This window comes from Spermophilus citellus (genome assembly GCF_964194105.1).
Source record: "Spermophilus citellus genome assembly, chromosome: 2".
Lineage (NCBI taxonomy): Eukaryota > Metazoa > Chordata > Mammalia > Rodentia > Sciuridae > Spermophilus > Spermophilus citellus.
In genome coordinates this window covers 69,805,074-69,817,386 of record NC_138183.1, presented here as the reverse complement: position 1 = coordinate 69,817,386, position 12,313 = coordinate 69,805,074, and the positions used below count along the sequence as shown (strand labels likewise).

At 41.8% G+C, this 12,313-nt stretch overlaps 1 protein-coding gene across 5 annotated transcripts; it reads left to right on the top strand.

Moving 5' to 3' along the window:
- The first annotated feature begins 124 nt into the window (after positions 1–124).
- Positions 125–7,084, top strand: DMRT2 (doublesex and mab-3 related transcription factor 2). Of its 5 annotated transcripts, XM_081282167.1 has the most exons (5): positions 138–554; positions 1,321–1,882; positions 3,497–3,599; positions 5,315–5,394; positions 5,768–5,904. In XM_081282167.1, the coding sequence occupies exons 2-4, from the start codon at positions 1,358–1,360 to the stop codon at positions 5,356–5,358; spliced, it is 672 nt and encodes a 223-aa protein (XP_081138293.1). In that variant the 5' UTR covers positions 138–554; positions 1,321–1,357; the 3' UTR covers positions 5,359–5,394; positions 5,768–5,904. The 5 variants fall into 5 exon arrangements, with proteins under 5 accessions (XP_081138292.1, XP_081138290.1, XP_081138289.1 ...); XM_081282164.1 differs by lacking the exon at positions 5,315–5,394 and having other exon boundaries at positions 129–554; positions 1,289–1,882; positions 5,768–7,084; XM_081282163.1 differs by lacking the exon at positions 5,315–5,394 and having other exon boundaries at positions 130–554; positions 5,768–7,084.
- The last annotated feature ends 5,229 nt before the right edge of the window (positions 7,085–12,313 follow it).

The following is a 12,313-nucleotide window of genomic DNA, read 5'->3' as shown; positions in this document are numbered from 1 at the left end:
GAGGAGGAGGGCGCCGGGTCGGCGAGCTTTGACCAATCAGCTTGCACACCGCCTGACATCCGGCCAATCAGAGGGCTCGAAGCTCCGGGACCAGAGTGGATAATACAAAGAAGGGGAGCCGAGGCTGGAGACTGAAACGAGTGACTCCGCGCAGAACGCAGCTGCTGGCGTCCGCTCCCAGATCTGGAGATCTGAGCCGAGCCGGGGCTGTCCGACCTTTCCCCACCCAGCTTGGGTCAGAGGAAGCCGAAAGTGGTCTCAGCGAAGTGAAACGCCCGAGGGTGCAGAGGACCGAACACAAGTTCGCTGAGTTCGGGATGTGCCGGGCGAGGTTGCTGAGGACTTGACTCCCCTCATCCCCTTCTCATCTCTCATCCTTCCCCACTATCCAGTGGGCTCTGAGCCTCCAGCAATCAGCACACTCCCACCCCCGATTTCTTGGCAAGGGGTGCAACCCTGATTTCTCCTTGTATGCACATCCTGCAGCTTGAGAACCAGATCTCCAAGCTGGATATCTTTTGACTCGGCTGATAGCCCGGGGCCTCAAAGTCTTGGTGAGTGCTGTGATGCCGCTTGGGGTGTCAGGGAGGGCTGAGTCATCTTTCCTTATCTTTGCTATTTTACTTGGATGCCTTGTTCTAAAGATATAGACCAAGCCCTATGCACACAGAACCCTGTGCGGTCCAAGTACTATTGATGCTAGAAGGCATCTGCATCTTTATTTCCGTTGTCTCTCTGGAGCTCTAATGACAGCATAATATTGATTTTCAACTGAGTATTTGCGGGGTAGGGGAGTGATGAAAGGATCTCTTCAAGTCCACCGAGGAGTACTTGTGGTGTTGTAGGTTGATGAAAGACATTTGGGAAGCATGGAGTGGTAGATCTGAAGGGTCCTTTGTAATCAAAAGAAAACTAATTATTCCATCAATGTTCTTATATTCACCATGGCCATGCTTGTAGGGTATGGGAAAGCTTGACAAGTGGCCTAAATTGGCCTAGTTGGACACATACGTGGTTGGAGTCAGTGAATTATTCAGGGACTTACTTATCCAGAAAGTCATATTAAGCCAAAGAGGGTCACTGTGAAAGGTCGGGTGCTCACAGAGTACTTGGAATTAATAAAATATAATCCTTGCTGGTTGCAGATCCCTGGGACCCCTAGAGATAACAAGACAGACATGTGAGAGACATGTAGAGGACAGGGTACATTAAGGCGATAGGTTGGCAGACAAAAAACTGTAAACCTGAAACTCAAGAAAATCTCAGGGATGGTCCCTGATGGCCGCAGGTGGGTTTTTGGGCTTATTTGTGTCTCCCCAGAGTGTGCGCAGCTGAGCCAAGCGAGGCACCGCGCGCAATGGCCGACCGGCAGGCAGGCCCAGGGGCCGGGGACTGGGAGATTGACGTGGAGAGCCTGGAGATGGAGGAGGACTGCTGCGGGGCACCGCCAACAATGCCGCCCGGGCCCAGCCCGTCACCCGCGGACGGGGATGGAGAGGACGATGAGGAAGATGATGAGGAGGACGACGACGCGGAAGAAGAGGGCGACGGCGAGGAGGCAGGGGCGTCCCCGGGGGTGCCGGGCCAGTCGGAACTGCACCGGGGACTGCTGCCCCGGCCGCCCCCGGCGCCTCAGGCCCTTCCAGTCCCTGCCAGGGCAGTAGAACGCGGCGCGAACGCGGGCGGCAGTGTGGAACCGCGTAAGCTGAGCCGCACGCCCAAGTGCGCGCGCTGCCGAAACCATGGCGTGGTGTCCTGTCTCAAGGGCCACAAGCGATTCTGCCGCTGGCGAGATTGCCAGTGCGCCAACTGCCTGCTGGTGGTGGAGCGCCAGCGCGTCATGGCCGCCCAGGTGGCGCTCCGGAGGCAGCAGGCCACTGAGGTGCGTACCCACCAGACCCGGGGCGCGCTTCCCCTGTGCGTCTCGGGCCACGATAAAAATCTTGTTCGAAAGGGACGCAACACTTCCTCGGTGTTGGCCCAGGGCGTCGGGGCGCCGGGCTCTTCTGCGGAAGGGTTATGGGGACAACTCTCTGCACATTGGTCTGTAGGATTGGGAAGGAGGTAGGGATAGCGACGGTCATCACTGAGAAACTTGGGGTAAAAGAAAATTTTTGTATTAAGAAGGAAGAAGACATAGAGATAAATATAGATACCTTGAAAATAATTAGGCCCATTTGAATGATTATGAGGAAATCGTTTCATTTTTGTTTTTTACATTTTAAAGTTAATTTTGGTGATGTTCTGGCGAGGGAGGGGGAAGAGAGTGGTTGTCATGCGGAACAATTCTTCGTGTACTCCTAGTGCGCATAGCCTAGAGGAATAATACACATAGCAAGCTGTGCGTGCAGGTAGTGCTTCCACTGTTAATTGGCTTTTGGAAAGAGCTTGCTACCCGGGTTACAGAAGAGACGAAAAGTGCTTGGGAAGTTAGGTGCCCGCAGCTACTGTTTATGCAAACTGCCAAAGAACCAGAGCGGCTTCCCACCACTGCGGCTCCGGTTTTGAGGACAGCCAGTGTTATCTTCAGGGTCTCTGCACTTGGAATGCTCAGCCTGAGCGAGGCCTTCCCCAGCTTTCTGACACCTCCTCACCCCCCAGCCTGTGCAGGAAATTCAACCTACTATCCGCATGCTAAGCAAGCGTTCTACCGCTGTGCTACATCCTCAGCCCATAGGAGAAATTTATTTTACTTTTTTGGTGGAGAGGGACTGGCAAGTGGGACATCATACATACCAAAGCCAGTCATCCCCAAGGAAAGCCTCTGAGAGAGCACTCAGGGCCACCATGGGGTTCGATCATTCCTGTGTTGGGCATGGTTCACCACGGGGGCCCTCCATTCCTGTACTTCCCTGCCGCCCACTGGATTGGATGCGGGCATCGAAGGGCTCAGAATCTCACTGACTTGATGGTGACCTGAGGGCTGAGTGAGAGGGTACCCTTATCTTATCTCCTCAGCGGCCTCCAAAAGTTTTGGGAGCTTTCAAGCGCACCCCAGTTGCCCAGTGAACAAAATGGCATTTACAACCAGACTCTGGAAATTCTGACTTTCCTCAGCACTACCCAGCACTCCACCCCTCCTATCCTATTTCTCAGAGAAACTCATCCCACATTATTGCCCAATCCTGTCCCTGGGCCTACTGGTTGCGCAGAATACTCTTCAAGCAGGGCTCCTACTGTCTCTTCACTATGGATTTCACCTCCCCTCACTTCTGGTCACAGGTATTCTTTGGGGTGAGTCTGTGAGTGATTCTGATAGAGAAAGCCTGGAGTCCTGCTCACCTGTTGTCGGTTTCAGAGATAGCCTCCACCTCCTTGCCTAGGGGTGCTGATATTAATTTGTTTGGAATCTTTTTTTTTTTTTAAACCATGGGATGACAAAATAAATATATTTAGGCTGGTAAGGGTTTCTAAATGCCTCTCTGATACCCCTTCCCTCTCCCTTCTCTTTCTCACAAAATCTTTCAGGATATTATTTTGTTTCTTGTGTTTACAGGACAAGAAGGGGCTTTCCGGGAAACAGAATAATTTTGAACGCAAAGCAGTGTACCAGAGGCAAGTTAGGGCACCTAGTTTGCTGGCCAAAAGCATTTTAGAAGGTAAAGTAATGCCAAATTATCCTTCAGCTTTTTAAACCAAGTTGAGTGACTCTCATTGCTCAGGCATATGACATATTTATTAATCTCTGCAGGAGCTATCTGAGAAGACACTTTTTATTAGTAAGTTTTCCTCTAGGAAGGAAACCAGGATATAGAAAAATAAATCTAGTGTACCTGCCGAGGTTTTTAGTCACCATCAGTTTAATAATCCTAATAATTTTGTCATCTGCTTAATAGTTAATGGTTAAGATAGAAGACATGGAATTGTAACAGTGTGAGAGGGATGAACAAAGACATACCACCAAGTGATCCTGGGGGCAGATGTTTTGCAAAGAAAGAAATTCTCTTTTTCTGTGTGTGCACGTACACACACACACACACACACACACACACACACTTTCTTTAGTTGTAGCAGGAGCTAAATGTACAGGGTGAGTTTAACAGCTACCCATGGACAATAAGGACCTCTAGTCTGGGTCTCAACATCAGATTCCACCACTTTTCAATGTACAGTTTTCCTTTCTAGATATATTGGTAATATTCCACACTTCATTTTCTTGTCTTTGATGGTCAAGATTGTAGAATCTGAAAAAGATTTTGAATCAAACAATTAGAGTAGAGGTTTAAACTAAGTAGAGTGAAATCTGTAACTCTTGTCAGGTTTTCATTCTGTCTAAAGCCTAACGATATGTTAATTTAAAAAAATATTACTTGTTTTAAAAAAATTCTTTATTTGGATATGAAATTTATCTTTTGACATGCTAAGCAATACCATTTTTACTATTTTTACTATTTTTTGCCATTTTCTATATATTTTCTTTAAATTTAACTATATATTACCTTATATTTTGCTTCTTCATAAAATTCTCCTTGAAAAGTTGATTTGTTTTTCTTGAGGTAGACATTTGAGTTCTGCATTTTTTGTGTAACTTCTGAATTTGGTTGGTTCTGGATAAGTTTTAAAGTTTGTTCCTGTCTCACCCTGTGTTGTGCACTTCTGACCTTAGAGCGGGTTCTCATGAATTAAGTATGAATTTGGTAAACAGATGTATACCAACCATAGGGAGGAGCACGTTGGTAAATTGAAATTTTGCCAAAGCAACTTGAGAAGTTTGATGACTTACATGGAATAGTAAATTTAAGTAAATAACTTCCTGGCAAACACTTGGCATAGAAATGGAAACATTAATTTTCAAATTTTATTTTATTTGCAAATGAGTGTGATGGGTTTGTCACTATGTAAACACTAATATCACAATGGATTCTTCAAACAAACTTGATAGTGGTGTCTGAGGATGATGAAATGCTCAAATGTTTTATGCTATCAGGAATTCTATTTATATTATACTAATCTTTGTTTTTGACTTTGTCTCTCTTCACGTAATATGCAATAGCTTAATCTGTGTTCTAATGATAACTTGTTCACCTGTTTTGGTATCTGGCCAACCTTATTGGAGCTTGGGAAAAATGCTTTAAACCTATTATTTTCAGTATAGCAGGGGATATTGCTCCCTCCCCCCTCATTTTGTTTTGTTTTGCTTTATTTATACTCGTAGTCAGGGAAAGGCATGATTAAATTGTTCACTGCAAAGCGTGTTGGGCTAGTTAACAGCTCTTTTCAATTTTCTATGCTTCTCTGTTTCCTTAAGTCTTTTTTTTTTCTTTCTCTCCTCACTAATGTCCTTTAACTTTCTTTCTTTCTCTTTTTTTCCTAGTTCTCCTTGGATTATTCTACAACTGTATCAATGTGTACATATGAGTCATCTTTAGAAAATAAAAGTGACATCAGCTCTAGGTATAGCTATCTTTTTTAATAGTGAAAAAAGATGACATGGAAAATAAAATACTGAAGCCAGATGGTCAGCTTTGTCTCTTACTATGCAGGGATCTGGGAAGAATATTAAAATCTCAGTTAATAATGTACACTTGTCAAAGAAAACAAACCTATACCAACAAAACAACAGTAATGAAAAATTGTAATATGAATATCCTTTTCCCAAAGAGACCCATTTAAAATCGAACCTATAGTTTTGCTTTCTGTATAAGAATATAAGTGACATAGAGATAGTTGTTCTGCTGGTTTGTGGTGTTTCTTTTGCCTTCTGGATTTTCAGAATTTTCTTTCCTAGTTGTTAATCTCTACCCTGTGCACTGTTTGCTTATTTTAGGCTATCGCCCCATAACAGCGGAGACCTACCTAGGAGGCACCCTACCGCTACCTCCCCCAGTTAGTGACAGGATGAGGAAAAGAAGGGCCTTTGCTGACAAAGAGTTGGAGAACATTATGCTGGAGAGAGAATATAAAGAGAGGGAGATGCTGGAAACTTCCCAAGCTGCTGCCTTGTTCCTGCCCAACCGCATGGTGCCTGGACCTGAATACAACTCCTACAAAAGTGCCTACAGCCCCACCCCAGGGGAACCGCCCAACAAGGACTTCTGCAATTTTTTGCCCACCTGCCTTGATCTCACCATGCAGTATTCAGGGTCTGGGAATATGGAACTAATTTCTTCTAATGTCAGTGTGGCCACGACATATAGACAGTACCCCCTGTCCTCCCGATTTTTAGTTTGGCCCAAGTGTGGCCCCATTAGTGACACTCTCCTCTACCAGCAATGCCTGCTAAATGCTACCACCTCAGTTCAAGCCCTGAAACCTGGGGCCAGCTGGGACCTGAAGGGAGCACGGGTTCAGGATGGACTCAGTGCAGAACACGACATGATGCCACCCAAACTGGAGGGTTCCCTTGTGCTGCCACACACGCCCGAGGTCCAGACCTCTAGAAGTAACCTTCAGGGTCACCAGGTTGTCCCAGAGAGGTCTGCCTTCTCCCCACCCCAACGGAATTTCTCTCCCATTGTTGATGTGGACTCCCTGGCAGCTCAAGGGCACGTCTTAACCAAGATCAGCAAAGAAAACAGCAGGCACCCTCTGCCACTTAAACATAATCCATTCCATTCATTATTCCAGCAAACGCTTAATGACAAATCAGGTCCTGAGTTGAAAACACCATTTGTCAAAGAGGCCTTTGAAGAGACCCCAAAGAAACACAGAGAATGTTTGGTCAAGGAGAGCCAGAAGTACACATTGACAATAGATAGGTGCGCAAAGGACCTTTTTGTAGCTAAACAGGTTGGAACAAAACTCTCAGTGAATGAACCGCTGTCATTTTCTGTTGAGTCTATTCTCAAGAGGCCTTCGTCTGCCATCACTCATGTGTCTCAGTGAAAGGCTGCTTAAGTGGAAAGCTGGATTTTCTGCAATTTCAGTCCTTGCCATGTGCTTTTTTTTTTAAAGTTAAAATGTTTGTGTAAAGAAATTTCTAATGTAAGTGATGATGATTTCTAAAAATTCTATATATTCCTATGCATGTACCTTTTCTTAACACATAAATATATTTAAACTTAAAGATAGACATTGCTTAATGTGCAAATTGTAAAGTTCTGTGCTTTACACAGCATTTCATAAAGCAATAAAATTGACACTATCTTTTAAAAGACCCAATGTTTGCTGAAGCAAATAGCTGTTTCTGCCTAATGAAAAAGCAACTGTTTATGAAATGTGTTCTTTATTTTTCTATGTTTCTATGTATTTTCCAGTGCTCTTACTGATCACTAGGCCCCCAGGAAAACTCTTACAATGCATTAGCTTTGCACGTTTGTGTGTGTGTGTGTGTGTGTGTGTGTGTGTGTGTGCTGGTGGGGAAGGATCCTTGAACATGCCAGGCTAAAGTTCAGCTCACTGAACTTCATCTCCAAACCTAGCTTTATGTTTTGAAGGGCATATAAGTTTAGCTGTACAAGACAGGACAAAATAACTTTAAGGAGAATGTTAGGGCTGTTTGCATTTTTTCATGTTCATAGAATAGTAATTTCATATAGTTGATTAATTTGAAGGAAAATTTGAATGAAATTAATTTGAAGGAAAATCAAGTATAACATCTCATGTTTGTGATGATGTGGGTTCTTGGAATGGATTTCTTTTAACTGGGCCTTGGTTTCTCTGCTATGGCTGGTGTGTGAGAGCCCTCAATCCTCCTTTTCAGGAAAGAAACATCTATTTGAACATTTCTGGTTCCTTTGAACAGTCTATGATTGCAGGTCACTAGGGGGCCACAAGGCAGATTCTCTTGTTGGGTGCCATCAGTTCAGCCCATGGTGGTGCCAAACCTCTTCTCGGCTCTTGTGTTAGTCTACTGTTTGAGAAATGTTGGTGATAATGGGCATATAGAGTCAGGCTCAGGCACAACTCAGCTGCTCCCTGGGTACCAGCTTTATGCCTTTGCATTGACACCAGTGTCACAGGATTTCGGTGTAGTTTTCTTCTGACATACAAACATTGTCTATTTCAGTTGCTTCAGCTGACAGTTGCTGAAGCCTGCAGATGTTTATCACAGCATGAGGGTGGCTTCTCAAGAGTCTTACACTTTTTCTTCCTTGTTTTATGTTCCTTGTTACCCTCTTGTTTTTCTCAACAAAATGTTAACTAATGTTACTCGTTTTATCATGAGTGATGAAAGAAGAAAAGACATTTATAAGAGTATTAAATTCATCCTTTAAGATCTCACCTGTGGATCCTAAATCAAGTTCTAAGATATCTTAGTCATCTCAGAGCCAAATATCTCACCTTTATTGTTGCTACGAGGCAGGCCTGGGTAACAAGAACACTGAAGTTGAGGAGGGGTGGGCTGTGGAGTGTGCCAAGTGCTCAGCAGTTTAAAGATTTTATTTCTTGCTCTTGAAAACACATAAAATTATTTAAATATGATTTTGCTACTGATGAGCTCACGTAAACCTCCAGGGGTTCTCTGACTTGTTGCTTAAAATTAGCATCAATTTCAAAAACAACAAACCAACCGTGAAGTTGATTTTCAGTCTGTACTTGTAAAATAATATGCAGTTTTGTTGAGTCAAATTTATTTATTTTTACTATTGCAAATGCCAGAATGAAGGGACTGTTGCCAGAGGAAAGAAAATGAAAGCAGACTGAGATTCCAATAACTGTTGAAGATTATCATTAAGTGGAAAAGTGTTTTCCAGCCAAATATGCTCTGGTGTTAGAGAATCTAACTCCAATTTCCCCTCCTGGTCATCTCTGCTCTATCTATATAGTCCCTCATTTTTTGACAAAAACTGGACATTTATTTTTTGTGTCAAATGTTAAATGTAAGCAGTATTGAATCACACTAATTCAGAGGGAATGAGGAGAAACACATTAGAATAAGACCACATTAGGGGCTGGGGTTGTGGCTCAGTGGTAGAGTGCTTGCCTCACATGTGTGAAGCACTGGGTTCAATTCTCAGCACCACATATAAATAAATGAATAAAATGAAGGTCTGTCAACACTAAAAAGTATTAAAAAAAGAAAAAAGAATAAGACCACATTAAAAAAAAATCTCAACAAGAAGTCCTTCTTAACCCCAAAATGGATTTTCTCTCTTTCTTACTCCATATTTATATTTTTGAATATTCATATTTGACATTTTTTCCTTTTATATTCAATGAACATATTGGGGCTTCTTTTCTGCTCTGTCTCCATATAATTTTAATCCCATTAAGTGAATCCAGTTGGCTGTGGGTATTAGTGGTGTCTCTCACATTACTAGTGACCAGAATTGTATTGTTGTTGAATGTTTCTGAGGGTCAGTACTTTTCCTGGCACATTTATTGGCACACATGCATTAGTTCTGCTGTAATGATGAGTTCTTAGAATTTCAAACCTACCAAATTTACCATCAGCTGCTTAGTAAGAGCTTTGTACTTGGCTCTGCTTTTTTAAAATCATTTCTCTTCCATGAGAGTGACTCTAGTCTTCAAAGAACACTGTCATTGACATATTAAATCAAACCTGTGGTTCAGTTTAAGCATTTTCTGTGTTAAAGACAAAAAGTGGCTTCAGCTTTAATCATTTTTGAGAACATAAAAAATAGTAAAACATGCACATTTTCTTCATCTTAACTCACAGTTAATACAGCTTTAATGACTTACTTTCCTTTCATTTCAACCCTCAAGAGTTATTTTCTTTTTGCTCTGTTTGCAGTTATCATAAGTTTACAACAGTGCTTCTCAAACTTTAGAGGACAACGGAATCCCCTGGGAATCTGGATAAGATGCAGATTCAGATTCCATGGGCCTGGGTGGGCCTCAGGTTCTGCATTTCTAACAGACTCCCAGATGCTGCTGCTGCTTGTCTTCAGACCATATTCTGAGTAGCAAATGTTTATATTTCTGTTATTTTAATGCACATTTAACAAATCTGCTTAGATTTCAGGTTCTCATGTAATAGTATTAGCTTGAATAATTTAATGTATATAAATACTGAAAAAAAAAAAACCCAACAACACCTCATTTCCCTTTCTCCTAACCCTTTGGTGTTAAGTAGGACAAGACCTAGGCAAAGACATTCAGCACACCTGCTTTGCTCCCCTCTTCTCCCCCAGAGAAGTTGTTTTAATTTGGTTAAAAAATATACTATTTTTACTTGTGAAGTGATAAATACACATAAAACTTACCATCTTAACCATGTTTAAGTTTAGCATTATTAAATATATTCACATTGTTGTGCAGCTATCACATCCATCCATCTGCAGAGCTTTTTTATCTTATAAATGGAAACTCTACCCATCAGCAGTACCTCCCTCCCATCTGGCAACCACTGTTCTACTTTCTCGATGAATTTGACTACTCTAAATACCTCATCTAAGTGGTTTCATGTAATTGTTTCTTTGATTCTAGCTTATTTTATTTATCACAGTGTTTTCAAGTTTTATTTTATCTTGTAGCATAGGTTTGAATTTCCTTTTTAAGGCTAAATAATATTCCATTATTGGTGTGCACACACATCCACTACATTTTGTTTGTCCATTTTTCTGTTAAAAGACACTTGGGTTGCTTCTAATTTTTGACTATTGTGAATAATGCTGCTGTGAAAATGGTTGTATTGGGCCATTTTCTGTTGCTATAAGAAACACCTAAGGCTGGGTAATGTATAAAGTAAAGAAGTTTAGTTAGCTCACACTTTGGGAGGTTGAAAGTCTAAGATTGGGCAGCCTTAATGCTTCAGCCTCTGGTGAGAGCCTTTTGTCTATTTCACAACATGGGGGATGACATCCTGATGAGATCCCGTGATAGGGAGAGCAGAGTCACACACCAAGAGGGATTCAGGGTCCAAGCTTACTCTTTTCATAACAACTTAGAATGATATTGATTCTTTCTAAAGGTGGTGCCTCCAATGACCCAACCAACTTCTGCTAGGCCCCACCTCTTAAGGTTTCTAACACCTCAAGATCACCACACCGGGGACCAATTTCCCAGCATATAAACTTTGGGGGACACACTCACACTATGTTTAAACTGCAGTAGCATGCAAAGATCTCTTTCACCCAGTCCTCACTGACTACTTCACCGGCTTCTTGTGTTTAGGAACTGAGTTTTCTCAAGTATACTCTCTCTCTCTCTCCCAATCTGTCCCTCATCCCTAGCAGGTGGGACATGTCCGCTAAACACTACCATTGTCCAGAGAGGTTCCAATATCAGTTTTGTACCTTTTAATATGAGTTTAAGGGAGTCTGCACTTAACAGTTTAACTCTGATTGTGTATTGAAAGGCTGTGACTTGTATTAAGACATATCCCAGAATTTCTTAAGCAGTCTCAGAAGCGATAAAGAGCAAGACAATGACTGAAGGTCAAGATAAAGAATAAGGAGAATTCACAATTCCCTGTAGAATAACAAAGATATCACTTCATATCAAAGCTGGGGTTTCAGCAGGGACTAGAGCTATTACAAGCCCACCTGATTTTATTAATTTTAGTTAAATTTTCTTTGTTTCTATTCTAGGTCTTTAGGGGTACACTCATTTCCATAACTAGTATACAACTTGTGGGTCTGCTAGTTCTTGAGAAATATAAACTTGGGCCTGTGGCATCCACTTATTTTAATGATTATACTATGCTTTTATCATGCTCTGTGCCCTTAGTTCTTTTGGTTTCTAACCTGTTAGGTGTAAATCCATTTAGGGCATGTTGGACAGAGACTCGTGGAAGTAGGTCAGCATCTGGTGGAATGGTAAATGCATAATAATAATTAACATGTTACAGCCTTCCAATTTACAAGGCACTTTCACATATTCTCTCTTATATTCCCCTCATAAATTCTATAAAAATTTGATAAATGGCCATATTAAGAATTGAATCAGGCTGGGGTTGTGGCTCAGTGGTAGAGTGTTTGCCTAGCACATATGAGGCACTGGGTTAGATCCTCAGCACCACGAAAGAATAAGTAAAGAAAATAAAGGTATTGTTCCATCCACAACTAAAAAAATAAAAAAGAATTGAATCTAATGTACAATTATAATGCACCAATAAAAACATTAAAAAGTTGAATCTACATCTCTGTGTTTGTGTGAACGTGTATGAGGGTTTTTCCAGTTGCAACATAACTTGATACGGCTTAATCTATCTCTATATTTTAATGTGTAAATACTAAGTACATGTAATGCTTACATGAAAAACATAAGATACATTATATCTGTATAATTTTATTTGAACTACAAAATATATTTCTATGTAGAAACCTGTGCATGTTCATTCTACCTCCATTAAGTTATACACTCACACACACAAACATGTGTACACACATCAGTCTCATGAAATTTAAGACCAATTGGGATAAAGAATAAGAAAGAAGACTCGTGGGGAAGAACCACTGACAGCTCC

Coding starts and splice junctions, on each gene's coding strand:
- DMRT2 (XM_081282164.1), top strand. CDS start 1,358: ATGGCCGACCGGCAGGCAGGCCCAGGGGCCGGGGACTGGGAGATTGAC. Junction 1,883..3,496: donor GGAGGCAGCAGGCCACTGAG/GTGCGTACCCAC, acceptor TTGTGTTTACAG/GACAAGAAGGGGCTTTCCGG. Junction 3,600..5,767: donor GGCCAAAAGCATTTTAGAAG/GTAAAGTAATGC, acceptor TGCTTATTTTAG/GCTATCGCCCCATAACAGCG.